General features: G+C 51.6%; 11 protein-coding genes across 11 annotated transcripts; 5 read left to right on the forward strand and 6 right to left on the reverse strand.

The window, feature by feature from the left end:
- Window positions 1–305: 305 nt before the first annotated feature.
- On the reverse strand, window positions 306–1,806 carry ALTATR162_LOCUS10104 (uncharacterized protein; the record flags this gene model as incomplete). The annotated part of the gene is made up of 3 exons (XM_043317740.1): window positions 306–989; window positions 1,059–1,513; window positions 1,566–1,806. 3 exons carry the CDS (start codon window positions 1,804–1,806, stop codon window positions 306–308), a joined length of 1,380 nt encoding a protein of 459 aa, XP_043173675.1.
- Window positions 1,807–3,122: 1,316 nt separating this feature from the next.
- Window positions 3,123–4,431, reverse strand: ALTATR162_LOCUS10105 (uncharacterized protein; the record flags this gene model as incomplete). Its single annotated transcript, XM_043317741.1, has 3 exons — window positions 3,123–3,234; window positions 3,282–4,114; window positions 4,171–4,431. The coding sequence occupies 3 exons, from the start codon at window positions 4,429–4,431 to the stop codon at window positions 3,123–3,125; spliced, it is 1,206 nt and encodes a 401-aa protein (XP_043173676.1).
- A 793-nt stretch (window positions 4,432–5,224) lies between these two features.
- Window positions 5,225–5,959, forward strand: ALTATR162_LOCUS10106 (uncharacterized protein; the record flags this gene model as incomplete). The annotated part of the gene is made up of 2 exons (XM_043317742.1): window positions 5,225–5,886; window positions 5,932–5,959. The coding sequence occupies 2 exons, from the start codon at window positions 5,225–5,227 to the stop codon at window positions 5,957–5,959; spliced, it is 690 nt and encodes a 229-aa protein (XP_043173677.1).
- A 480-nt stretch (window positions 5,960–6,439) lies between these two features.
- On the forward strand, window positions 6,440–7,829 carry ALTATR162_LOCUS10107 (uncharacterized protein; the record flags this gene model as incomplete). The annotated part of the gene is made up of 3 exons (XM_043317743.1): window positions 6,440–6,987; window positions 7,041–7,609; window positions 7,666–7,829. 3 exons carry the CDS (start codon window positions 6,440–6,442, stop codon window positions 7,827–7,829), a joined length of 1,281 nt encoding a protein of 426 aa, XP_043173678.1.
- Window positions 7,830–8,238: 409 nt separating this feature from the next.
- Window positions 8,239–9,159, reverse strand: ALTATR162_LOCUS10108 (uncharacterized protein; the record flags this gene model as incomplete). The annotated part of the gene is made up of 1 exon (XM_043317744.1): window positions 8,239–9,159. One exon carries the CDS (start codon window positions 9,157–9,159, stop codon window positions 8,239–8,241), a length of 921 nt encoding a protein of 306 aa, XP_043173679.1.
- A 247-nt stretch (window positions 9,160–9,406) lies between these two features.
- Window positions 9,407–10,928, forward strand: ALTATR162_LOCUS10109 (uncharacterized protein; the record flags this gene model as incomplete). Its single annotated transcript, XM_043317745.1, has 4 exons — window positions 9,407–9,446; window positions 9,499–10,511; window positions 10,568–10,816; window positions 10,872–10,928. 4 exons carry the CDS (start codon window positions 9,407–9,409, stop codon window positions 10,926–10,928), a joined length of 1,359 nt encoding a protein of 452 aa, XP_043173680.1.
- Window positions 10,929–11,273: 345 nt separating this feature from the next.
- On the reverse strand, window positions 11,274–12,549 carry ALTATR162_LOCUS10110 (uncharacterized protein; the record flags this gene model as incomplete). Its single annotated transcript, XM_043317746.1, has 5 exons — window positions 11,274–11,423; window positions 11,476–12,177; window positions 12,231–12,319; window positions 12,369–12,402; window positions 12,466–12,549. 5 exons carry the CDS (start codon window positions 12,547–12,549, stop codon window positions 11,274–11,276), a joined length of 1,059 nt encoding a protein of 352 aa, XP_043173681.1.
- Window positions 12,550–13,651: 1,102 nt separating this feature from the next.
- Window positions 13,652–14,983, forward strand: ALTATR162_LOCUS10111 (uncharacterized protein; the record flags this gene model as incomplete). Its single annotated transcript, XM_043317747.1, has 3 exons — window positions 13,652–13,686; window positions 13,735–14,096; window positions 14,145–14,983. 3 exons carry the CDS (start codon window positions 13,652–13,654, stop codon window positions 14,981–14,983), a joined length of 1,236 nt encoding a protein of 411 aa, XP_043173682.1.
- Window positions 14,984–16,294: 1,311 nt separating this feature from the next.
- ALTATR162_LOCUS10112 (uncharacterized protein) lies at window positions 16,295–19,212 on the forward strand (the record flags this gene model as incomplete). Its single annotated transcript, XM_043317748.1, has 4 exons — window positions 16,295–16,426; window positions 16,619–17,625; window positions 17,675–18,019; window positions 18,072–19,212. 4 exons carry the CDS (start codon window positions 16,295–16,297, stop codon window positions 19,210–19,212), a joined length of 2,625 nt encoding a protein of 874 aa, XP_043173683.1.
- A 641-nt stretch (window positions 19,213–19,853) lies between these two features.
- On the reverse strand, window positions 19,854–22,433 carry ALTATR162_LOCUS10113 (uncharacterized protein; the record flags this gene model as incomplete). The annotated part of the gene is made up of 2 exons (XM_043317749.1): window positions 19,854–21,886; window positions 21,935–22,433. The coding sequence occupies 2 exons, from the start codon at window positions 22,431–22,433 to the stop codon at window positions 19,854–19,856; spliced, it is 2,532 nt and encodes an 843-aa protein (XP_043173684.1).
- A 2,589-nt stretch (window positions 22,434–25,022) lies between these two features.
- Window positions 25,023–27,139, reverse strand: ALTATR162_LOCUS10114 (uncharacterized protein; the record flags this gene model as incomplete). The annotated part of the gene is made up of 2 exons (XM_043317750.1): window positions 25,023–26,203; window positions 26,254–27,139. The coding sequence occupies 2 exons, from the start codon at window positions 27,137–27,139 to the stop codon at window positions 25,023–25,025; spliced, it is 2,067 nt and encodes a 688-aa protein (XP_043173685.1).
- Between the last annotated feature and the right edge of the window lie 4 nt (window positions 27,140–27,143).

Here is a 27,143-nt window from a genome sequence, read left to right on the forward strand (position 1 = left end):
ACCTAGGAAGCATATGATCACGTCAATGCTCATGACTGAGCCTCCAGTCGACCATCACACAAGACGATGATATGGAAACAATCGGCGTGGGGATTCGAATGTTAGGGTACGAATCTGGTTGATTGCAAGTAATTTACAGGTAATCAATTGCTCCCTCAAACGAGTGTGTGAAGTTGGCTCCCTCCCTCTCAAGAACTTTGCGCCGTCCATGATACTCCTGCTAACCTGCCATGTAGTCCTACATTAGCCGTGTCTCCGCCCCTTCCCTGGGCACCTATACTCTGCCTTGAAAAGAGACGCTCTTCTTAATGCCCTTGATCCTGGGGGTTGTGTCGGTCTCGCTGGCCCTGTTGGTTGGCTTGGTTTTGCTGACCCTTACCATGTCCACGTCCACTCTGAGGAGCGTCAGAAGGCGCGACGACCCCAGAAGCGCTAGGGGTGATCTCACTGGCATCCGAGGACACAGCAGATGAGGCGACAGCGGTACTTAGAGACGAGGCAACTGAAGTGCTCACAACCGACTCTATAGCAGCTCCTGAAGGCATGGCTCCGGTAGGTATACCGGTACCAGAAGGCATAGTACCATTAGGAGCACCACCGGGGCCGCCGCCGGGGCCGCCGCCCATGCCGCCAGAGTTCTCATTTTCGACACCTCCATCTTCGGTCCAGTATGCCGCTGGGGTGATATTGTAGGAGTTGGTCGAATCCATGCCGAACGCCAGCCACCCAAATAACCCCTCAGAGATATCGTCGCCGAGCATGACGTACTCCACAAATGGATCAACATCCTCAGCTTCTTCAGCGAGGATGGAGTCATCCGAGTTAGAAGTGACATCCTGTTCGTTGCTGGCGTAGGGTTCTACCGTATCGGCAAGTGTGATAAGGTCTTGATCGAAGAACATCTGTCCCACATGTGTGACGTGGCCACCTGAAAGGGTCGAGTTTGCATTCACGGTTGCGTTGAGTCTGGACATGACATGAATATGCGTCTATAAAACCGTTGTTAGATAGTATTCATACATCCAAGGACAAGAGGGGACAAAATAGAGAGAACTTACAGCACGGCCAGTATAATGTCCCGGAAAGATAGTTTGAAACACAACGACACCATTCTCATCACTCTGCTGAATGCCACGCAATGCTGTGTTCTGCAAGTTCGACTCATCGTCCTCACCGACTCCGTTACCCTGAGCTACGACACCAGAGTACACACCGGTAGCGTTGCAGTGCCACATCTCAAGGTAAGCCTGCGGAACAGGCTCGCATGTGTTTACATCGATGATCTGAATATCCAGTGTCATAGGGATGCCCTCTTGATCTTCTGTAACGTCCTCGCGTACGAGCTCGCCTTCAACCCAGTAAGGGCCTTGCGTAACTTCAGGTGTAAGGATGCAGGAGTTGTTTCCAACAAAGAGAGTGGCGGGGTCGGTGTTAACGGTGATGCCAGTCATGTTCGACTTGTGGTCAGTGGCGAGCACGGTGTCGAGATCGCGAATTCGGAGATAGGGTTTCTCTACTCGACATATCAGCTTCCAGTTCACAGCATGCTCTTGGAGAGAACGTACCTTGGGCGATGGCCCGCTTGGCGCGGAGATCGTCTACCATGGCGCTGCGGCGAGCGTGCATAACGATGTCGTTACCACGCGCCTTGAGTGCATCAGCGCAGTGCGCGAGGGACCGCTTGTTGTTCACTAAGTAGGCTCTTCGCTCAGCAGCCTCCTTTGCGTGTTCCGCAGCACTTTCGCCTGGGTGAGCAAGAGAGCTCTGAGCCAGGAGGGCGGCACTGAGGAGAGCGGTAAACTTCATGATGGGCAGTCGCTTAGTGGATTGAGGTAGGGAAGGAAAGCGATGGTGGTAGAGACTGGGACTGCTGCCGACTATAGAGTTTATATTTGCAGCTCGTCAGCCTCCACGGCATTTCTGGACCGCGATGTCGACAGGGGAAACGAAACAGAAACATGGTGTTTGTCCTGCCATCCTTGACCCATGACCCATACCCCATGTCCTGCATGTTTCTCTTCGACCTGTACGAGTCGTCACGAGCATACGCAAGACATACTACTCTTTCGTAGCTGCTGCCGGGCTTGGCTATATTGTACTCTAGAAGCTTGTCTGAAAGCAGGAGCGCCACTACTTACGCTTGTTTCCGCCGTTGAAGCATCTCCTAAGCTATTTGGTTGGTATTGTGACGATATAGTTCCCTCACTGTGATGTCTTATATACATTTATACCATCATTTGTACTTGGTATCAAGTACTTCTATGTTTCCCGTTGCCCATTGTCGTACAGGAATCCTCGGCCACGATGCACAGCAAATCCTCGCTCTGACCCAATATCGACACCCCAGCCCCAAAACACCAGGCTAAGCACCGATTCGCAACGCTTAGCCCCCGTTCCGCGCCTGTTCCCGAATGCAAGCCTCCTAGTACACCTACGCAAGCACTATCTGCCAAGCCTCGTCCCTGGAATTTGCCGTGAACAAGAAACATCACCTGCATAATCGTCGCACACATTATTGGCCACCCTGAATTCGCATATTGGGTGAGTGGCTCTCCCGCAGTGCGCTTGACCTCAAGGGTAGTAGAGCTGGACGTTGAAAGCATTTGCCAAGACATGTCTACGCGTCTTCTTCGGCGGATACTACCGAATCTTGATCCGCACACACGTAAGGCACATCAACACCAGCACAGCTGTCTTGACGCAGCGGAAGAAAAAGAGGGACTAGAATGCGACGGTTGTGGGACCTGGAAACTTTATACATTGCTTCGAATTGTGTGGTATGTGATTGGAGGCTTACGTGGCGGTGACGAGAAGGGTCGGATGGTCGGTAGGGGCATGAGGCTAATGGTGTATAGGAGTGTAGCGTGAGAAACAAGGAGATCGGACGAGGCCTGGTGTTGAGGCTCGGGATATAGATGCCGATGATTGGGTTCGTACTGCCTCGATGGATCTGGAAGTTTATCCCGTTGTTTGAAAAATATTGGTGGCTATAGAGTCGGAATTCCATAGCCTTGATAGCCCTTGACAGTAATCTTCTCTTCCAGTCTTGCTGTATCTAATCACGAATGCTATTTCCAGCACTGCTGGACGTTGGGATCAAATTTTGGTGAACTTGCCGCTCATCAGTCGAGATGCAGTTCGCCTTCGCGGTCGGCATAGGGATAGTACTTCTGCGTCTCGGTCCATAACGTCTCTTCGTCCATTTGGCTTGCATCTAAGCCTACAATGATGTCCCTGCTAACCTGTCAGTTTTGTTCTCTCCAATTGCCGACTTCACTTACTTGTCTTCAGCTAACACTTCGAAGCCCGGTATACAGTCAATGAGCGCGTACAAGACGTAGCTTCCAAAGAACGACCATGAGAATCCGACGAGGGCCTCTACAATCTGTATGCCAAGTTGCCGTACGTTGCCGTCGAAGAACACTCCGCCGACGATCTCCGTGACGCCGTCATAACCAGCGACTTCTTTCCGTGCGAAGCAGCCGGTCGAGATTGTTGCCAGGATACCACCAAGACAGTGTGTCGCGAAGGTGTCACCGTGGTCAACCCATCTCCAGCGCCGAGCAAATTCGCTAAACTTGATGCGAAGCGCTTGACGACAGAACAATGCTCCCAGTATGCCAAAGAAAAAGGCTGTTGGTAGATCGATGAAACCTGCGGAAGGTGTGATCATGATAAGTCCAGAGATGGCGCCCATGAAGCATGAGTCTAGACTCCAGCGACCCACTTCAACGTAGGTATAAATCATCCAGGTAAGCGCCCCGCTGGCAGCACAGAGGTTTGTAACGCATAACGCCACTACGGACTTGAAGTTAAACGCTAGCGTCGTCCCCGCATCAAAAGCAAGCCATGATCCCCAGATACTGATCAGAGCAAGAACTTGGCAGAGTGAGTTGACAGGACGGTGGATGACCAAATGAGAGGGTGTTCGAGTCGACGACTTGCGCGAGCGAAACAAGGGGTATGAGAGATACACGGACAAGGCCGTCGCTGTTGCTCCAGAATTAATGTGTACAGGTGTACCACCCGCGAAATCTACAACGCCTAGGTCCATGAGGAAGCCCCCACCCCATACCATATGAGCTAAGGGATTGTAGATGAAGGTGGACCAGAGCTATCGTCGGTCAGTCGGTTTCATGGTCATATCGTCATCCACTTGCGTGAACTCACAAATATGAATGGTATCAACGGCAGTATCCTTCCTCTTTCACAAGCACCTCCTACCGCAATGGCACATACAGTAGCTTGAAAGACCAATTGGAAGAAGCTAAACAACACTGCAGGAATTGTTCCAACAGGCTCTGCGAGAACGTTCCTGTGGAATGCGTACTTGAAGTCTCCGAAGATCGCTCCTCCTTCGCCGTATGTCAAGGTGTATCCAATGAGGAACCATTGTATCGAGCAGACGATTACTGATAAGATGGCTGGCATGATTGCTGCTAGGGAATTGGACCGTGTGGTATAACCTGAGTAGGCTATGCCTACAGCTGGAATAATGCCCCAACCTTAACAAGGTCAACCAATGTAGGAAGCAATTGGGAAAGATGTACGTACAAAAGACCGAACAGACAAGCACAAAGAGCGTATCAGTTCGGTCGCAAGCTTTCCAGGCCTGCAGCACCTCTGTGGGTAACCCCATGGTCAACGTCTGTTACACAATGCTAACTCGTAAGGTCGATTAGATAGTTATATGATGATGCACATGAAGATGTAAGTGAAGATAATGAGGCTCCGTAAGGTGGAAGACATGAGCAACGGTTTAAGCAGCCCACAGGAACAAGCAAGCCACCTCGGCTGAACGCATCCCGCTCCCAGTGTCCACTTTCCACCCCAAATTGCCCAGCATTGAGGCGCTTGATAGGCACCAAGGAAAGACGCCATTGGCTTGACTGAGGGTTTGTGTCGATCGCGTCGCGACGATAAGATAAGGAAGCGTCTCCAAGGTCAATGACAGGAAGGCCGGGTGAGAGGTACGTTAGCCGATGTTTAGCTTGACATCAATGCGTGGTGCTCGTGACTTCGTAGTTTGCTTTTACGACGCGCCATATCCGGATATGGATTTCCAACAATTCGATGGAGGACAAGAGATGTCGATGAGGCATCGTGAATCCCTGCACGCGGCGGAACCATCTCCACATTCGGTCACACTAACGTCGTTTTGAACCTACACGAAGGCACAACTCCATCCACGAATTGCCAACGCCATTCGACGAACCTACTCGAAATGTCCGATAGCGAAGAAAACGATGTCTTCGGCGTCGGCCAGGATTTTGTTCCTCCTGCGCCCATCAAACCTGCTGGCGATTCCGAGATAGATTTTGACGGTCTGCTGTCACCCCCACTCAAGCTTCATGAGGATCTGAAGAACGGTTGCGGCGGGCAGCTATGGCCGGCAGGTATGGTGTTGAGCAGATACATGTTGCGGAAGCATTCAGACGATGTTGCGGGCAAAGAGATAGTCGAACTCGGCGCTGGAGGAGGGCTCGTTGGGTTGGCGGTCGCCATAGGTTGCAAGGTCGACACTACACTGCATATCACAGATCAAGAACCAATGTTCGAACTCATGAAGCGAAATATCGCACTGAATGATCTACAGTCTCGTGTCAGCGCATCGATATACGATTGGGGTGAACCGACGCCGTCACACCTACCCAGACACCCGGATATCATCTTGGCAGCGGACTGCGTCTATTTCGAACCTGCATTTCCACTATTGCAACAGACGCTGAAAGATCTGATCGGCGAGGATACGGTGTGCTATTTTTGCTTTAAGAGGAGGAGACGAGCGGATCTGACCTTCATGAAGACGGCGCGGAAGATGTTCGACGTGCAGGAGGTGGACGATGATCCTGATAGGGAGGTGTATTCAAGGGAGAAACTGTTTCTGTAGGTACAGACAAACTGATTATGAGCCGTGGCTGATATGTGCAGATACCGCATCACTAAGAAGACTACGTGATGGAAGGGATCGAATGGTGGTACGCTAAGATCTGAGTGGGTGACTGAATGCGAAAAACTCTTGGAGTGTGCGTCCATGGGCCAGGTGTCTCAAAGTCTGGTAGGCTCGGCTCGCAGCTGAGCCTCCGATATTTATTGTTCTTTCAATTCATCGAGCCTCCTATTCAGAAAGAAAAAAAGATCGCTCGTAGAAGGAACATACTCCAGTAATCGCGAGCCCAGGCGTAACTCCACGTTCTTTTGTCATCTAGGACGGACACGCTTCACTATCTCACCGCCCACAGATCAGTCGCGCCTACTTCTTTCAGCGGAAGTCATTTATTTTTCAGCCATGTGCCGGTCCTGCACTCCTCCCTCAGGCTTGCCCTTCAAAGGCTGGTTCACCACTAGGCTCGATTTTGGGTACCTTCGGTTACTTCCCGATAGTTGCACGAGCTCTGATACCGCTCGGTATCGTCCTCGTCTGGCGTCCTTACAAGACATGTCGCCTAGCATTTCCTTTCACGGCGAAGTGCATCCCATGTTCCAGCAAAGCCAGTGGCTGAACTTGAGTCCCGCAGAATACAGGATACTGAGACCATCTTTGATAATTGCTACGCGACTTCTAAATCAGGACTGCCTCTTATCATTCCACAATCACGTTCTCCATGGAAGCCTGAAGTATCTCCCTGAGAGACAGAAGTTCTATCTCGATAAGTCAGTATTTGAGACAACCAGTTGCGCACATAAGACGACGTTTGAAGTTCTCAACAGTATCTTGCCAGAAACATTGAGGCTTACGATTGAAGAGCTTGATGAGAAGGATGTTCAATATGATGCCATGACGTACTTTAGCGCACTGCCGCAGGGTCGCACATTTCACCCGCGCATCAAGATACATAGCCATCACATCTACGACATATGCCACGTTACCCTCTATGGATCTCAACAAGATCAGGAGGCTATTACCATGAGGATCGCCATTGCCCTCTGTCATGAAGTTGCCCATGTCGTGTGGGGTTATCGCAAAAGCAGAGAACCGATAACCATGTAAGCTACCATTGGAATGTGCGTGCGACGGAATCCTGCTAACAGTTTTTGAGGAGAATCAACACTCATAGCGAGCCTCTTTATGGACCAGCTGACGCGTTAGCCGAACTAGGCCATGCTTGGGAGCAATATGCTTTTGGTGGCAGCATCTGGATCATCGACTATCCGGGTCACATTACTATTTACTACGAGCCTTTGGATACATGGAATGGATGCCCAGGTGAAAATCTACGTGTCATTGTGCCGCGTTGGTGGATACACGCTTTCTTCCTACAATCGACATGGACCAACTTTCGTCGGCTTCATCACGAGAGGTTATTGCGCCTGCCAACTGAGGTCGAGAGTGGATGTGCGTTCCGAAAGCACTCACCAGGATGGAGCTTGGATTGGCACATGTACCTACATGGTGTAAAAGTGCAGCGAGCCTGTACAATGACTTCGTCGGTGCCTTTCCTGTTATGGAACATCCTGAACCCCGCTCTCGCATGTCCAAAGGCTGGCAAAGACTTCGAAGACCTTAAAAAATCTGGTCAGGGTCGCGAACAATATCAAAAAGCATGTAGCTTGCTCGTTGATGCGGCAATGAATAACCTTCCCAGCGCAGTGGCTCCGCCTGTCAGTTGTTGTTACCTAGACCACCACCGTAGGGAACAATCGTGGCATCGAACACCATCATAGCTGGTTCAAGCATGTCTGGACGCTCTCTGAAGGTCTCACCACCAGCCTTGAACTTCCTGGTGCCAACCCCAGCTCCTGATACCAAGGCAGATACAGAAAGAGTAGAACCCTATAACACCAAATCAACCAGCGATTCCATGTCTGTGAATCTACTCGAAACATAGAATGCTACATGGTACTTCGCACAATTGCTACATTAGAGCCCCAGAAGTCATAGAGGATGGTCTTCTATTGCAGTCACTTCCGAGCACACGTAGTAGAATGATGGCGTGAGGGTAAATGAGGGTTCGGTGTACATAAAGACTATACTAGGCGACCAAGAAAGTTTTTCAAGTTAAGTCTATATCCCATCGTGTAACTAAATTTGAGTTTCGGTCTAGGTGTTGCGTGCTTGTATCCCGTGTTGTACCCTTGGCATGTGCATGAGCCTGAATCAGCCTGTAAGATCTAGTGTTACGTCGGACAATAATTCAATGCGTGAGCCAACCACGCTTAAATGCTTCACCAAATCTTCTCAGTTGCACGATGTAACTGAGAAGATTTTGTGGTTCCGTCTTCAACCGTCCACCCAGGTCAAGCACTCTCCTTGGTCTTACGATGACTAGCCTCATGTCGATTCTCGAAAAACTTGGCCGTAATCCCAATGAGTGCAATAACAGTTGAAACGGCCAGAAAATTGACTACCATATTGCCCTTCTCCCATTCTTCTTCTAGTTTGATGCTATTTCTGCGTAGCCTTTTCCGCCTGGCCCATATATGCTCGTTTACGTTGTCATGCGTTTCCTTATGCCTTATGTCATCGAAGTGGGGGACTTGATTGCCTTGCTTCTGTTGTCCTGGGCCAAATCCACCCCATTCGCCGTATGACTCTTGACCGGCATCTTTGCCTGTTTCCCCTCCGTCCTGTGCGCTTGAATATGCATATTCAGCTCGCTTCGCACCGTGGCGTCCATAGCCGCCAGACTTATAAAACGAGGGAGGTGGACCTCGGAAGGTACTGCGCTTCTTGTTCAATCCACTGGCTGGTCTTGAACCATATGCAGCGGAGCTGTAACTCCCTTGCGGGTATTCACTCCCGCTCTGTCCCCATCGTGATTGTCGTTGCGAATGTTCTAGTTGTGCATCGTATTGGGCGCGCTTCTCTGGTACGGAGAGAACGTGATAGGCTTCGCTTATCGCGACGAAACGTGTAGAGGCTTCGGGATCGTTACGATTGTGGTCCGGGTGGTTTTTCTTCGAGAGCGTGTAGAATTGACGCTTGATTTCAGAGGCAGAGGCTGTCGAGTTCAAATGCAGCGTCTCGTAATGATTGACTAAGTTATCGGCGTATCGTGAAGCTGTGGCATGGAAGTGTGAGACTTGGATGCGCCGTGGAGGAGAGGGTATGGTGCGACGGAGACATGAGTGGCAGATATATGGCGATGGTAGACGTGGTAGGCAAGGAACCGAAGATGAAGCGACTGATCGCAGGAAACTAGACGGGCGGGGTGGCATTGCCCATTACCGATATCTGGGGATGTAGGTGCCCATGTAGAAAGTGTGAGTTTGAGTGAATGTTCGGCGCGCATGTAGACGTCATTGCCAAGTTACCGAGGCTAAGACAAGCATAGCCTAGCTGTGGCTAATTGACCGATTCCGTGGGCGACACACTCCACCGGCGTCTGTTAGCGGGGCGTTTCGAGACGCTCGTAAATTTCAAGATTGTCCACGAAACAACTATTGGACTATCCACACAGTCAGTATGGCGGCCAAGGTAGCGGACGAAGTCGCCAACTTGAAGTGTATGGATTGTACTGCCCCTTTGCGCGCGTTATAGCCGCTAACAACGTACAGTGGACGACAGCAACAGCAAACCAACAAACGGCGCGGCACAGAACGGCGACAAGCCCACAGGCGATGCGGACCACGAAGACTCGGATGACGACAATGATGCTGACGACGGTGCACCAGAGGGTGGCGAAGGCGCTGCGAAAAAGAAGAAGAAGAGAAAGCCCAGAAAGAAGAAGAAGGCTGGAGCAGCAGGCGGCGCGGGAGGACCCAAGGCCCAGACATCACCACCACGAGTCCGCATCGACCAACTCTTCCCCAACGACTCGTACCCCGAGGGCGAAATCCAAGAATACGTCAACGAGAATGCATACCGAACCACGTCCGAAGAGAAGCGCCACCTTGACCGCATGAACAACGACTTCCTCACTGAATACCGCAAAGGCTCAGAGATCCACCGTCAAGTCCGCCAATGGGCCCAGAACTGGATCAAGCCTGGAATGTCGCTTACCGAGATTGCTGAGGGCATCGAGGACTCTGTTCGCGCTTTGACTGGACATCAGGGTCTAGAGGACGGTGATGCGCAAATAGCGGGTATGGGCTTTCCCACTGGTCTGAGCATAAACCACTGTGCCGCACATTACACGCCGAATGCGGGCAACAAAATGGTTATCAACTACGAGGACGTGATGAAGGTCGATTTCGGTGTACACATCAACGGTCGTATTGTGGACAGCGCCTTTACTCTGACCTTCGACCCCGTATACGACAATTTGATCAACGCATGCAAGGCCGCTACAAACGCTGGTATCAAGGAAGCCGGCATCGACGTCCGCATGAGCGATATTGGCGCTGCCATCCAGGAAGTCATGGAGAGTTACGAGGTGGAAATCAAGGGTCAGATGCTACCCGTCAAGTGCATAAGGAACTTGAACGGACACTCCATCGGCCACTACACCATCCACGGCGGCAAGACCGTACCCATTGTCAAGGGTGGCGACCAAACAAAGATGGAAGAGGGCGAGACATTCGCTATTGAAACATTCGGTAGCACAGGAAAGGGTTATGTTCGGGATGACGTAAGTCGCCCATTTACTATCAAGCCTTCGATTCAACTAACTAACAATCACCTCAGATGGAAACATCCCACTACGCCAAAAAGGCCGACGCGCCCAAAGTCGCTCTCCGCGTTTCTTCCGCAAAAACACTTCTCAACTCCATCACCAAGAACTTTGGTACCCTGCCTTTTTGCAGGCGGTATCTTGATCGCATGGGCCATGACAAGTACCTTTTGGGCTTGAACAACCTAGTTAGCGCAGGTATTGTCGAGGCCTACCCTCCGCTGTGCGATATCAAGGGCAGTTATACAGCGCAGAGTGAACATGTAAGTGGTCAAGCTCATCCAGAATCAAGTCTTAAAATTTGCTAACACATGGTAGACATTCGTACTTCGCCCCAACTGCAAGGAGATTCTTAGTCGCGGTGATGACTACTAGGCTCCAATCCCATTCGTACACAAGACATTATTGTTCTTGTCGTGACGTGTAACAAGGAGTAAATATGAGGCTCTGTGTTTGTCGCTCATGAAGTCACGCCTGACGAAAGTTCGGGTTTTCAGCATTAGAAAAGGATAGGTGTTGATCATCATCATCACCGCGAAAATACATATCAGGTCTGGAGTTCCAAATATTGCATTGAGACAAGTCGTCGCATGTGTCAAAAAAACCCCATACTACGCTCGCTCTTGAGCACTAGATAAAGATGATACCGCTTCGCGAGAACCAAAGGAATCTAGAGCCATCTTCCCCATCTCTTCTCCACATGTGTCTTTTTTGAGGTGCTTAGCCCTCGAAGGTGAAGCTGGTGCCGAGCTTGTGGCCGGCCTCGTTCAGCTTCTGGGTATCGAAAGAGCCACCAATACCGAAGGTCAAACCGCTGTTGACCTTGGTGTTGTAGGCGAGGGAAGCAATGCCGAGGTTGTTGATCTTGGCCTGTATGGGATTAGTCCAAACGCCCTCGTGTGTATGTCAGGGACCATCATACCTTGGCGAAAGACGCAGGGTCAAGCTTGTACTTGGCAGCGAGCTCCAGACCGACGTTGTTGCCAGACTTTGAGTCCCAGACGGCGCGAGCACCAGCCTCAACAGCGGGGTTGACGCGCTGGTAGTAAGAGGCGGTGAAAACGCTCAGGGAGTTGGTGGCAGTGACGGCAGCGTTGTAGAGAGGGGTGGTGTATCCGACAGCGGCGGAGTACTTGGTGATGGCAGCCTTCTGCACATCGTAACCGACCTCACCACCAACGACCATGCCCTCGTGGCTAACGACGGCATCGGCAGTGGTGCCAATGGCGCCAGCGGCCGAGTAGTCGACGAAAGCACGGCCGTGGAAGGCGGGCTGCTTGAAGTGAAGGTTGACCTTCTGGCCCTTGTTGCCGGCAGCAGGGCTGAAGTTGGAGAGGACTTCAGTCTTCAGGCCGCTGGCGAAGGTGTCGTTGAGCTCAACCTTGGTAGCCAGCAAGTTGGCAGTGTTCCATGACTGGGTGATGCTGATGCCTGCGTCGTCCGTTGTCAGCAGGTTGATTCCGTAGCCGCTCACAGAAGCGCCCCTCCTCCCCGGGGGCTGCTTCAGGTAGAATATATAAGAGTGAAAGTTGGGAGACGCATGAATGGGTATTACGAGGCTCGTAGAGCGGGGGAGAAATGAATGGTTGGTCGTACCGTTGGAAAGCGACTTCTTGCCCTCAAGCTGTTTGAATTGTTAGCGATTGGATATTTTTCCGCGTGCAATCGCATACTTACAGAGGAGGTGACGGGGCCATCGTGGGCAGAGGTTCCCTTGGCGGTGAAGTTGACACCGTTGGGGGCCTTGAGCTTGACCTCAAGGGCAGCTGTGGGCGCGTCAGCGGATGGAATTGGGGGTCAATTGGCGTCGCGGACCTGCGGCAGTGTGGTAGAAGTCCTTGTTGATAAGCTGGGGGCGGCTCCGTTAGCAATGGCGCCATGGGGAAGCTCGTCGCGGGGAGCCAAAACATACGTCGTTCGAGGCCTTGGCGATGTCGCTGAACGCCGGCGGCGGGAACTTGGGGATGATCTTCTCGACCTTGACGTATTCAGTCATGATTGCGGTTTGGTGGGGGATGCGATGGAGGAGAGAGGGGTGTTTTGAAGGTGGTGTTGCTGGCTAGAAGCAAAACTTCTTGAGAAGTCACGGCAAGGGTCCGCGCTAGTAATCCCGGATGATCTTCGTGCTGCCAGTTGGTCGGCAACGTGCGCGGATTGGAGCTCATCCATTCACCCATCTGCCACGATACTGGCCTTTATCTCCTAGAGTTTGTTGTTTGGTCTTGGTCTGCATCGACCAGAAGCTCCTTCATCCTACTCGACACTGACATGATCCGATTGACACCTGCCATCTGTCCTTCTCAACCAAGGAAATGCTCTCCAGGCGCAGTCGCCCTCGCGCGTGGCATTGTCTTCCAGTTGTTTGACCCACTCGCCCACGTAGATGTGGTCGCCAGTCCTTCCTTGACTAGAAGCTTTGTACAGCACAAGAACAGCGCATGTCATGAGGTGTGGGGTTGTCTGCTTGGGCGACAACGTTGACCCTGCAAACACATCCTGATGCCATTCCAAACCAATCACCACCTCAAGGGCGAATACTGCCGACCTACTGGCCAATTCGTGCAGTTTTCATATCGAGTCCAGTAGTCGAATTGAATTAAATCACTCTAGATATATACCTGGTTTGCACCCCAAGCGAAGTAGCTCTTGATCCCTTCTCGTCATGTTCGTTCTTATTCTCAGCGCACATCGCAAGTCGGCGTCTCCATCAGCTGTTCCTGATCAGAACTTGGAATCTTGGATAATATCCTCTGGATAGCAGTTTCAATTGTTCACTTTGTATAGAATGCGTTGAAGCACCGATTGGAGGGCGAGATGGTTTGCCTATGTAATCGAAACCAGCCTTACCATCGGTGGCCGATCTCGGGTTTCCAGACGGCTCTACTCCGCGCCCCGCTAAATAAATAAAACTCCTAGAGTGACTCTGACGTTGATTATTCTAGCGCACGCGTCTGGACTTGCGACAATACAATAATTAAACCTCTACCCTTTTGAGACGTAGAGACACCTTTGCATACACCAAGTACACATTTCCTTGACTAGACTCGCGATTCAGAAGGGAGCCGAATCTCCACAAGCTCGCCGACACCACAATCACAATGTCCACCTTTGGTACACACTTCAGGGTCACCACGTATGCACATGTACCATATAATCCGTTGTAGGATACTGACCTGCCTAGCTATGGTGAATCCCACTGTCTTTCCGTCGGCGCCATAATTGACGGCTGCCCGCCTGGTATGGCCCTCACCGAGGATGACATTCAACCCCAGATGACGCGCCGCCGACCCGGCCAGTCCGCTATCACAACTCCCCGCAACGAAAAGGACCGCGTGGAGATCCAGTCCGGTACAGAGTTCGGCATTACACTGGGCACTCCAATTGGCATCAGGGTCATGAACGAGAACCAGCGCAAGCAGGATTACGGCAACCAGACCATGGACAAGTACCCACGACCCAGCCATGCTGACTGGACATACTTGGAGAAGTACGGTGTAAAGGCTAGTTCGGGTGGTGGACGGAGTAGTGCACGAGAGACTATTGGTGGGTCATGATACATGGAATAGCTGTACAGGTGCTAACACTACACAGGACGAGTAGCAGCTGGCGCAATCGCAGAGAAGTACCTGCGCGAAGCCTACGGTATCGAGATTATCGCTTTCACCAACTCCATCGGAAACGAGTTCCTCTTCCCTCCCACATCCGAACACCCCACCGCATCCACGAACCCGGAGTACCTCAAGCTCATCGACTCAATCACGCGCCAGAAGGTAGACGAGTTCTTACCTGTGCGATGCCCGAGCGAAGACGTCACTAAGCGCATGGAGGACCTGATCGCCAAGTACCGCGATGCACAGGACAGCATAGGTGGCACAGTGACTTGCGTCATAAGAGGCTGCCCGACAGGGTTAGGAGAGCCATGCTTTGACAAGCTGGAGGCCAAATTGGGGCACGCCATGTTGTCCATACCGGCTACCAAGGGGTTTGAAATTGGGTCTGGTTTTGGAGGCGCGCAAGTACCTGGTTCGATTCACAACGATGCCTTCGTCAAGGCCCCTGCTGTTCCGGCAGGCGAGAATCCTGATGCAAGCAAATACCGCTCAAAACCCAAGCTCACTACCAAGACCAACAACTCAGGTGGTATTCAAGGCGGTATCACCAACGGCGCGCCCATCTACTTCAATGTAGCCTTCAAGCCTGCAGCAACTATTGGACAGGCACAGTCAACAGTCACCTACGACCAGGAAGAAGGTGTGCTCGAGGCCAAGGGTAGACACGATCCTTGTGTGGTGCCTCGCGCGGTGCCCATCGTTGAGATGATGGCTGCTTTGGTCATTATGGATGCTGTACTGGCTCAGCAGGCAAGGCAAGGCGCGAGAAGTCTGCTGCCGCCGCTGAAGGGGGTCCTACCTGTCAACGGTGCTTCATGAGACTAGATGATACTGGTCGGCATAATAGGAGTTAAGGTGTCAGGGCTGCAAGTTTTCATCATTACTACCCCAAGACGGACAAAGTTATCAGATTTGATGTATAGATAAACGCGTCTTGGCTCGACAAGATGAAGACGCATAGATAAGCGTAGGAGATAGCTCGAATCGAAACGGAAGTTCGAATCGAAACGGAAGTTCGAATCGAAACAGAGCAAGTTCGAATCGAAACAGAGCAAGTTCGGAAATGAGTACTCAACACAGAGACTCGCACGAGGAGCCCATAGTTCCGGCAGAATTGTGAAGGCGCCGCCACCTGGTAACATCTTGATCTATAGACAGGCCGAGGCTCACCGGCAACGGCCCCCGACCTGCAAACGGATGACTGTAGGAGCCGCAAAGTCGCCACTCTCTCGACGAGGACGACCGGAGGTTAACGGCAATGCATTGGCAGCGGATGCTATCGGGCCTTCCTCTCCACCAAAAGCAAGAACCATGGAGATCCTTCGCTAGCAGCCGCGACAGCTATGACATAGGACATGCTCCGCCATGACAACCCCTCTTCTTCCAGTTTATCTTCTTGCCCACAAGCAGCTCTTCTCAGTGCCGCTCCCCTTTGTCTCGCCGACATCGAGATCGCGCAGCAGAACCTGATCCTCCTTGAGCCTATGTGACGCGGCTATGGCAGATCCATCCATTGCTCAGTGCGCTATGCCGAAGCTAGTCGGCGATGCTGTTGGTGCTTTAGAAAATTCTGTCCTGTCGCAAGCTGATGCTGCGGTACCCGAAACAAGCTCCACTAGGTAATGGTCCCAAATTGCGCCTTGACGTTGGTCGCATCCATCTCCGCAAAATCTTGGTAGCCTCTCGCCTCTGGACATGTCAGCTGACCCCATGCCTTTCTGGGACTTCGATTCGAATTCCCATATGCACCACACCTGTTGAACGCTTTTTACCCTTTACCGCGCATCGGCTACTGCACAAAGCGTTTCAATCCCAATCTAGATCTCGTACCAGGCCAATCGAGCCTCTTGGTTGTGGTCGCGCATCGCCCTTTGGGGTGCCGCCTCTGGTCTTGCCACTCTGCCGAAAAACATCCATGTGCTTTTGTATCTTGCCGAACACAAACTAAGGCAGGCACGTTGGATGTCGCGACGGGCGCCAACGTCACAGCCACCTAATCCGAACCCGCTTCTTCTCCTGCGACCGTGGTGGCTAATCCGTATTACCCTCCTGCGCGGCCCAGAGAATGGCATAACTAACACATCCTCGGAGCCTGCGCCGTCTGTCCCTTCACTCCCCTTGTGATCAACAATGGCCCGCGGCGCTACTGCCACCTCCTCCAACAGAGACGATCAAGACACCTCGCAGGCCCAGGATGTCAAAGCCAGTAAGCGGCGTTGTGTACAGTCGGCCTGCGTGCCCTGCCGAAAACGCAAGTCCAAAGTGAGTATCATTCCTCTCGCTGCATGACCTGATACGACGTAAAGTCTGCACACATGGCCTGATGTTGGAGATTTGCCTCCGCGGACGACTCATTGCCTGCTGAATGCAATTTGCAATTCTTGTTTGGGCCACTCTTCGGGGAACATTCCCGGCCCCTCGCGAATCACCCTCTCGCTGACACCTCACCTACAGTGTGACGGCAGCACACCCGTATGCGCAACTTGCATTGCCGTCTACAAGACTGAGTGCTACTACGATGCTGAGAGCGAGAGTCGCCGTACCAAAGCAGCCCCGGCGACTATCAACAACACAGGCACCAAACGCGATGCTTCCCTCGTCGCCGCCTCCAGCTCCGAGAATGCGTCCAACGCCGAGTTCATCATCAATTCGCTGAGACGCATACCTGAAGAACACGTCCAGGAATTCATCAACCATATTCGAAGAGATCCCAACCTCGACCTCGCTTCTTTGGCCGACCAATGGCGCAAAAACGTGACGCTGACACAGAGTGAGCCCGTCGATGTCCAAAGCCTCGAATCCGACCTGAGTGTGCTGCTTGGGAAGCCAACTGTAACGTCCAATGGCCAGAGTAGGCACTTTGGTCATTCTGCTAGCCTGGGCCTGGTCCCCGAGGATGAGAACTTCGACGGTGGTCGGTTGCGTACCAACAGTGTGAAGCCAGAGCGTCAAGGTTCAACGTGGACCAACGTGACCGATGACCTGGCTTTCGTCGAGAAGCTACTGGACCTCTACTTCACCTGGAGCCACCCCTTCTACGTTCTCTTCAGTCGTGAATGCTTTTACAAAGACTTTAGGGCAGGGCGCGACAAGTACTGCTGCTCCCTACTAGTCAATGCTATGTGCGCATACGCATGTCACCTCACAGACGATCCTGCGGGCCGCACCGACCCCGATAACTTCCGCACGGCTGGCGACCACTTCTTCGCTGAGGCCAGGCGACTGCTGTTCGAAGACGAAACCCCTAGCCTTACAACGGTTCAGGCACTCTGTATCATGTCGATGCGCGAGCCGAGTACAGGGAGAGAAAGCTCTGGCTTTTCCTACATGGGAAGATGTCTTCGCATGTGTGTTGAGCTTGGTCTGCATTTGAACTATGGCGCCAACGCTACCCTTGGCTTGACACCGAGCGAAGTTGAAGTGAGAAAAGTTACGTTCTGGGGCTGCTTCACTGTAGATACGTAGGTCATATCCTGGCTAGCTTGCATTGACTAGGCTAACTTGACGCAGGGTCTGGACAATCGTTACTGGCCGCATATCTCAGCTTCCTCGAGCCGCTATAACTCTCGACAAGCCCATCCTAGAAGAGACCTCTAACCTCCCTGAGGCTTTTCCTGCACCTTTACAGGTCGCAGTGAACGGTGTTGTAACCACACGCATGTTTCTCCAGGAATTCGCCTCGCTCTCGGAGCTCGTCAATGACAACAACCACATGTTCTTTGCACCAAAGGAACGGCTTACAAGTAGTAAATTACTCGACTGCTACCACAAATACCAGGCCTGGTACAGAAGACTACCACCTTCGTTAGGTATAGAGGGCAAGAAGGAACCTGAGCCCCACATTCTGGTACTACAGTATGTCTGAAGGACCCTTAAATGCTGCAACAAGGACTGACACTAGATGTAGCATGCTGTACTGGACCATCATCGTCCATCTCTTTCGCCCGCTGCTGAAAGTCGACCTTGTTCACTCCGATATACGCCCTCGCAATATCTGCGTCGACGCAGCCAATAAAGTGTCTGAACTAGTCAGGATCTACCGACAATTCTACGACTTCCGTCAGGCTCACCTGCTCATACCGCACATACTGCTCACCATCTGCGTTGTGCATCTGCTCTATTCGAAAGAAAACAATATTTCTCGAAAAAACCTTGTTGAGGGCTTGCAAGGTTTGGACGATCTTCACGAATGTCATTACTTTGGGGCGAGGAGCTTCCGGATCATTTACACCTTGGCGAAAACGTGGAAGTTGCCTTTTCCAGAGGAGCTTAGCAACTCTGCTTTAATACCGACAAGTGACCCCAACAAACCCAAAGGCCAAATCAGTCCTCCGGCCGACCCTCTTTTGATACCGCCTAACACAACGACGATCACCGGTAATAGGATAGGACCTGGTCGCCTTCACCCGCCCATTGCTCAAAGGAGGGAGAGCTTGTCGATGTTTGCCCCCCAACCACGATTGCAGCTGGCTACACACCCCGCCAATTCGAGACCAAGTAGTGTGGTATCCAGCCAACACCATCCATCGCCTGTCGTTGGACATACACCTATACAAAGCAGCTACAATACAGGGATGCCTATGTCGACATATCAATACTCGCAGCCAATGCCCTCCGCATCTAACATGTCTACTACAATGACCTCGACCGCCACGGAACCCGCAGAATCCATGTTTTGGAATCCAATTCCTGGCGTGCCAGGACCGATCCTCCCGCGCCACACCTACCAACAAATAAGCCCCATGGGCCTTGAGAGCGTACTCCACAATACGGATACAAGTGATCGCCTTGGCCGCGACGGTTTCAAAATCAGCGAGGATTGGCGATCAAGTCATATCAACGGCTTCGCTACCGGTGTTGGAGGTGGTGTGTATGGTCACCCACATGGCCAGGTAGATGCTGGGTATGCACATCGAGGGAGCTTCGCGCAGCAAACGAATGACGTAATTTATCAACAAGGTGCGCATGACGGGCACCACCACACGCAAGAAGAGTATGATCCAGGATGGTGGCAGACTGCGAATGGAAACCAGGGACCGATGAGCTGACAGATGCACCGTATGAAGACTGAAGATTGGAGCGTTGCCTACTTGGGTCAACCCATAATTCAATGAGGTCTACGGATGGGTGACTGCTCCTGTGTAGAATGCTTTAGAGTATCTGAATGGCTATATAGATGGTGCATCATGGCATCATGTAGCGCAGGCAGGGCGCTCAGGCGCTGGACGATACAAATGTCTCTCTTGGATAGAGCGATTGATGCCGGTGAGCTACAAGCTCGTGTGGATATGGTCATATTCAACATACAAACAACCATCAGTAGCCAATTCTTACAGTTTGGCCCCTACGAATGTGGTTTCGTCCTCTTTCTATCTGTGCACAAGTATGTGTACCTCAGTACTTTTGTTGTCTTACCATTGCGCTTCTTGATCGACCACACCGAAGACGCCAGAGTGCACAGGCGGGTATAGTGGCAGAAGTGGGAGTAAGAATGTGTATATTAGATGAATCGTCGCTACATGCATACATATGTAGGTAAGATAGGTGTAGGTGATAGGAGATGTCGAGGGTATAAATATGTGTAAGATAGCCAAAGAAAAGATAAGAAGTCCAGTTAAGTAGTACAGTGTAAAGCACGTCGGCAACATTGGATCAACACAACACGCCGCCCAGAATAATTGTAAAGCACTTAAACGCCCTTCTGCTTTCCAGCTTGAACAAGGACACTAGCCGTGCCAGCACGCTCTTCATACAACCGTCTCAAATCTTCGACGGATTGCTTTTTCAAGTTCATTTTCTTAGGCTTCAGTGTTCTGCCTCTTGCAAGTTCACTTTCAGCTTCCGCACCATCCTTCTTCTGATCTTTGGCAAAGTTCTCGAAGCTGGGCATGCGTTGCATGAGGCTCGGGCTCGGAGTGCGGAGGCGGGGCGCTGCAGCTGGAACAGGGAGGGTGCTAGCTTTGATGGGTGCGTTGATAATAGGTACTTGAGGCGTTACCGGGTATACGGGTCTGGCGAGTGAGTTGATGCTAGGACTGCGGTTCGTTTTTGTTGTGGAGAAGGGAATGCTTGGGCGGCGAAAAGCAGATTCTGTCGCTGGTGCTGAGACTGCACTTTGTGGAGAGGTCATTTGGGGCGACGTTACACCCTCACTTGATGCGTATGTAGAGGATGCACCTCGCTTCGCAGCAGGGTTGCTGTAGTAATTACCTGTGAGTCCTGGAAGCGCCATGCCGCCCATGGGCTGTTTGTAAGCTTCATCCTGTGCGACGACGGTCTTCGAGACATTGTCAATCTGCGTCGAAGTCAGGGTTTTCCTTTTAGGAATGTTGAGTCTAGGCGCAACAGTAGGAGTAGTAGTAGAAACGTGAGGAAATGACGCATCTTCTTGTGCACCAGTAGATGCTGACATAGGAAGGGCTGGAACTGGATTGCTCGTACCAGACTTCTTCTCATCCGACTGTCCATTCCATCGTGGTGGTACCTTTGGGGGCTGGCCGATGCGGTTGTCGTCGTTTCGGGGTGGGGCGAAACCATCAGTGGTGGCGGCGTAGGTTATGGGTGATTCGGCGACGCCTTCAGGGGCGTCTGATATGACAGTAGAGTAGCGAGGAGGTACTGAAAGGGGCGGTGCTGGTTTCCGCTGAACGGAATCGGCGGAAGATTTGGCTGACGGTGCACGGGACCGTGGTGGTAGCGGAGGCGGCAATTCCTCGCTTTGTGTCTGTTGTGGCTCGTTGTAGGTAGGCAACTTCTCGTTGTCGAGTAGCGTTATACCGCTCATCTGTTCTTCCAGCGAGCCTTTGCTGTCGGCGGAATCTCGCTTCAGGTCCGCGGGATCCTCCCAGTCATTTGCATCTTTAGGGAGCTTGAGCTCTTCGTAGAAGGCTTCTTCAGTCTGGCCACATGCTTCTCTCAACCCCTCAGTCCACATGTCGATTGCTTGCGTGAATATTCTCCTTATAATGGAAGACATCTTAGCATCTTCAAGCTGATCGGGACCACATAGTAGTCCAGGTGCAAAGCAAACGGCCAAGTTCTCGGCCGTCATCTTGTTTTGCTCTTGTCGTGCGGCTATCGCACTCATAAGAGGTAGAAGATGCCTGCATAGGATCTCACGGGATATGCCAGGTAACAAAGACCATTCTGATGTTGGCGAAAACAGGTCTGTTAGTTTGTCGAGTTCGAGTATCTCTTGGCTGTCCCCGTAAAGTCGTTTGAGATCCCGATACGAGTCTGTTGGAAAGATGGGCTGGCGCAGAGACGCATACCATGCTTTAATCATAGCTGCTGCCATGAAGACCGAGTAAGCGTCAGTAGGGACCACCTCAGCTAGGATCTCATCTTGGTGTTCTGCATGTGGATAAGGTGGCAGAGGGAGTGTTGCTTCGTTGTCCTTCCAGATGATGTATTTCTGACCCCTATCGTATGCCTCCTTCAATGCGTCGCGTAGCCTTGAGTGTGGAGGTACACGGAAAAGACCTTCGGAAGTGATGTTCTGTTCCATGAGCACAAAGGTTGTCGTCTCTCGCAGCACGCGAGGGAACCGTGTCTTGCCATTACTAGCTGTAGGGAACGGGGCGTGGGCGCCAAATGCTCGTTTTCCGCTGCCATTGAAGGCGGAAATGTGTTCTGATACTCGGCGGTCGGCAAGATAGGTCGAAGGAGGAATAAGGAGGTCTTCGATTTGGATCTCGCGGGCAAGCTGAGTCAAGTTGGATACTGGAAGGAGTCAGCATTATCGCGCGCGACGGGGAGATGGTTACATACGATGATAGATCTTTCTACGGAACTTGGGGCTGACAATGGTAGAGAATATTTCGGTCAGTATCCTCACCCAAGCTTTCTCATGCACAATGTACAGTCTCTGGAGCCTCTTCCGCATGGCCCTTGACAGGACGTGGTACGCCTGTAGAAACCAGCCCCAGCCAGGCCGGTGCTTCTTGTTGGTCGCGGAACCATCGCCATCTCCCGCAAAGAAGACGACCTCATATTCGAATCCCTTCAGTAACTCATCTTCTTCCGGTAGGCGTGCAAGGACATAAGGTAGCAGAGAATCGTAGTCGGCTTCATGAGAGTCTGGGAGAGCGGCGGCGTTTAGGATGAAAACAGGCCTTCCCTCCTGCGAAGGAAGCGGCGAGCGGTAGAGAACGGAAGCTGCGATTTTGGCAAGATCTGGGGAGTAGTTGGAACTATGCTGTGGTGGGGGTACTGCTGAAAGCGAGGAGCTCCGCAGCCGACTGGCGATGTGAGCACGCACGCCGCTCATGGCGACGAGTGGTGGTGGTGGGAAGCTTCAGTCGGGGATGCCGTTGACGATAGATAAGAATGGTGGGCGAATCGAGTATATGAGCACGTGCGGAGAATACCTGGGTAGTTGGAAGGATCGATGGAGGGCCTGAGGCGGTGCGATGCGGCTTATGCGGAGACGCAGCCCTGAAACTATAAACAATCCTTGGGTACGTCACATTCACGAGCGACAACAGGGTCTCAACTTTCTTAGCGCGATCAAGCACGGACGTGGCTGGCTCTGATTTGAGTTTACTACTCTAGAGTCCCATGTGTTTCAGATGCCGCGTCGCCTCTACGAAGAAGCTAGGTGTTTATTGGTTTGTACCTATCATGGGTCCTAAAGGTATACGCGGTGACTTCTGTTGATATGCGAACAAGACAACGCGTATTGTATACCTTTAGGGTATATTATAATTAGCTAACGTGAGCCACAAGCGAGCTGATCACACAAGCGAGCTGATCACTAAATGCGGCACCCTACGTTCACACGCGAACAACTTAACACCACGATAAGCTATTACAACGTACAGTAGCTTAAATTAATCGTCTACTTCTACTGTATCTTTTTGGCATGTGCGCTTGTTATGCCCAGTTTCACCGCATGTCTTACAGCGTCGGATACCACCTCTACTACCACCTGCGCGCAGCCTCCCATCACGCGCCTCCTTCTCGAATTGACCATCAACGTCCCTTTGCTTAACTATTGCCTCAGCCTCTACCTGCGATAGGGTCCCTCCTTCCTAAATTCGCTTCTTTTTACGCTTCCTACGCTCAGAAGCAGCTCTATTTGCTGCCTTAAGGTCAGCTACCCTAGCTGCTAAAAGCACCTAAGAGTGTACCATAATATCCGCCCCTTTTTTAAACTGCCTTATCATCTCGATAATTGATGCTGGTGATGAGCTATAGTGCCTCTAAATCCAGTCAAATATAAGCGCCGATTGAGCCTCTATTTCAACGGCGTTGCCTAGAGTTTTAGGCTGCCAGGTGGTAAGCCCTGGTAGCGGTGGTGATGGCGTACGAGGCTTGACTTCAAGCTTTAATAACACCGCCCCTAGGTTATATAGTACTAAGCCAGTTGCTCGAAAGCTGGATATGATATTCTCCTTTGAGAACGCGCTACTAAATACCTAAGTAAAGGTGGTTAAGAAGGCTTTCTTGTCGATGTAGTTAATGTAGCTATTTGCCAAGACATTGATCTCCTTCTTGTACGCCCGCTTCAAGGGAGCAAAACACCCTACATCAAGGGGCTGTAGGATATAGGAAGCGTGCGGAGGCATACAGAGGGTAATAATCTTGTTCTCCTCGCATAGATCTTGGAAGGTAAGTGACTTATGGCTCTCATGGCCATCAAGAATAAGCAGCCAGTAACTACCTACTGTTCGAGCCTCTGTATGCTGGATGAAGTGCTGTAGCCAGGCGATACTAAGCTCATTTGTCGTCCAACCGTTATTACTAACACCTATTCTCTAATCCTTAGGGTTATAGTACCAGGCTTAGTTGTAGTGCTTTGCTTTAAAGATCAGAAAGGGTAGAGCAACCCAGCCTCTAGCGCTGATCGCAGCAATTAACGTTACCTACTCGCGATCGCCAGGCTGAACTCCTAATAGCTTGAGGCGCCTTTCAGACGCTGTTACCACCTTTACTAACCCTCCAACACCTATCTAGAAGCCAGTCTCGTTAAAGTTATAGGTATCTTCGTCTAAGATACCGTACGTAGCTTTGACGCTACGTACAAGATTAAACTAGGGGCTGATAATAGCTGGATTGCTGCATAGAACTCTCTAGAGATCACGCTGCCTAGTTACTTGAGATTTGATACTAGGCTTGCGGCGTATGAAGTTGGTAGCCCAGTTCTAGCCAACCTAGGTACCACCACGTGCAGTAAGTAGCTAATTAGCTATTTCTCGTACGTAGCTAAGCGTAGGAGCAAAACCTCGCGCGTTAAGCTTCCTTATATACTGGACTATCGTCTCTTCCTCGTGCTTTACTAGCTTTGATGAATTAGGATAGATATCGCGTCGGGCAGGTGTTTTGGCGCGTCGGGTACTGAGCGTACTTTGAGGAACGTTGTAGATAGCAGCAGCGCGTCGCTGACTTAGTGATGTATCAGATTTCATAGCTTAGATAGCAAGGATTAGCCTATCTGCGCGGGAAAGTGATTCAAGATCAGGTAGTTGTGACATTGTGATGGATAGCAGGAGGTGGTGTTGTCTTGGCAAAGTGATCAGCTCGCTTGTGTGATCAGCTCGCTTGTGGCTCACGTTACGACTTGGAAAAAACAAACTCGTTCGTAGGGTCCGGCTTAGCATTCTAAGGCCTGAGCATTGCTGGGGTGGGGCCAGATTTGGGATTCGCCCTGCAGAAGACGCGTGGGGGCTGCACATGTAATATCACGCATTACTGTCAAGACAAGATATCCATGAATGGATGAGACTGGGCATCATTTTTCGCCTGGGCAGCAAACTCTACTTCCAAGTATTGAGCGTCATTTCATGACATGACACGCGTTTTCTGTGAGGCGCTCCCGCTGATCAAGTCGCACAATGCGCAGGATGACTCTCAAGCGCTACTCGTCGGTCTCCGAGCCAGTGCCATCGCCTGCAGCCTCAGCAGCGTGCCCGTCGAATACCAACTGCACGCCTTCTTCTTCCAACCTCGTCCGTAGTACCTGAAAGCGGTGTGTTCTTTCCCCGAACTCCTCCATACTGCTGTTCGCTTCTTCCAGCACCTGTGCCAAATCCTGTTGGTCCAGACCTGGCTGCACCAGCCTATCTATTCCTATGCTCTGGAAATATATTTGGAACTGCTCGAGTTCGGCCAGTAGCTGTTCCCGTACCGCAGGGTCGCGGGGGCGCCCTGAGAGTGCTCCAGCTACAGAAGTATCATAGGACTCTATGTTGTCATCGGGAGGTAGTGGGTCAGAGACTGATGTGTACTTGGCCTTGACGCGAGGGTCGAGAAGAGCCATGAGCGGTTGGTTATCCGAAAGGATGACGTGTCTGGCAAGGTCCGTCTCTGGTATTTGCGCAAGCCAGTACGGGTCTTCTCCAGCTCCCAGTTCTTCTTCGAAAGAGTAGCAGATTTCCACCAGCAAAGTCGTACCTTCAGTGCTGTTCCACAGATCCTTCGCCTTAGGTACGTATAGCTGACATAGCAGCTCTTGATAATCACCATTTGGCTCTTTTCCCCACACAGGTTTCGGTATTGGGGAAATGCCCAACTCCTTGCACAGACGCGCTGCTAGCCACGGATATTCCTTGATTGCGTTGCGCAACGTCGAACGTGCTTTTTGTGGCTGTTTGACGCGATCGTGAGCAAGCGCAACACTGAAGGCAAGGTTTGGCGGGACCTTCCACTCGCGCTGTAAGTAGTCTGATTCGACCAGGTCAATCAAGGCACCCGGTTCTCGTCCTCTCAGGGCTAGTTGGTCGACAAGGAGCCGGAGACAGTACGGATCATGTTCAGGGTCCATAGCAAGTAGCATTTTAGCCCACTCGAAAGACGTGCGCCATGTTGCACGAACACCCAATGTAGCTATATAGCGCCATACAGCGAGCCAAAATTCGCGGTTCTCTGGACGGCGAAAATCCATACGGGCTTTACCGGCCGCCAGGTTCGCAGAGAAAGTGGAATGTACGGAGCGTCCAAAAGTGAAAAGGGCGCGCTCTAACATGTCAGACGCAGCAGCAGCCTCTCTTTGTTGCTTTGCAATCTCGGAGACTTGAAGCAGAGTGGAAATGTGGAAGGCTACGGATAGATTTAGTGCTGTGGCTTGTATAGGACGTAGGAAGACTCACGATTGTGATGCAGGAGTTGGATCATACGCTCAGAGTCCATACTTGCAACGCAAATCTGGAACTGTCGCTGGACATCCTGATACATTCTATTGTGAACAAACCTGTACTCGACTGTGCCGTCTGGTCGCTTCTCAACAATCTCCATGCCGAGACCACCAGAGGTAGCTCGCGGCCACTCCTCCTTGCCTTGAATGAAGATGTTTCGTCGAAGTCCCAAAGATGCAAGGTTGCGGTTACCGGGAGCGTTACGTCCGGCAATTGCAGCGGCGATGCCACCCTGCTGACCACGTTGTCGAGGCCGCGCCTCTTCTTCGGCACTTTGCACAGCGGCTCGACCAAAAAGCCTCTTCATCTCGTTGGCGGCGTGTAGATGTTGCGTGTCTACGCTTAGCACGGAGAAGAGCTGCTTCTTCTCTTCGCTAATAGCATCCTGCTGATCTGATTCAGTCCCCGTTCGACCACTCATAGCCAGGTTCAGAGCAAGCAATGCCTCATCGATCTCGTCGAGGTCTGACCTTTTCTTGGCCGGAGCAGCAGTCTTGTCAATATCTGCAGCCTTGCCCTTGGCTTTCGCCTTCTTTTTCTTCTTCTTGCTCTTCTTTGAGGGTTTTGATACGGGCATAGGCTCGGCCTCTACGTGTCCATCGGAATCTCTAGCCTTAGGCTCAACATCTTGATCTGCGCCGTCGTCGTCGTCTTCATCACCATCATCTTCTTCGTCATCGCCGCCACCGCCTAGCACAGCAAATAAGCTGGGTTTCGCCTTTGTCTTGGGTGCCACCTCAGGTTCCGACTCTTCCTCGTCTTGGTCATCTTGGGCAAGTTTTTCCCGTATCTGCTTTTCTTCAAGTTCCCGCTGCGCCCGGCGCAACGCTCGTGAGGACATTTTG

This window comes from Alternaria atra (assembly GCF_907166805.1).
Source record: "Alternaria atra isolate CS162 genome assembly, contig: 32, whole genome shotgun sequence".
Classification (NCBI taxonomy): Eukaryota; Fungi; Ascomycota; class Dothideomycetes; order Pleosporales; family Pleosporaceae; genus Alternaria; species Alternaria atra.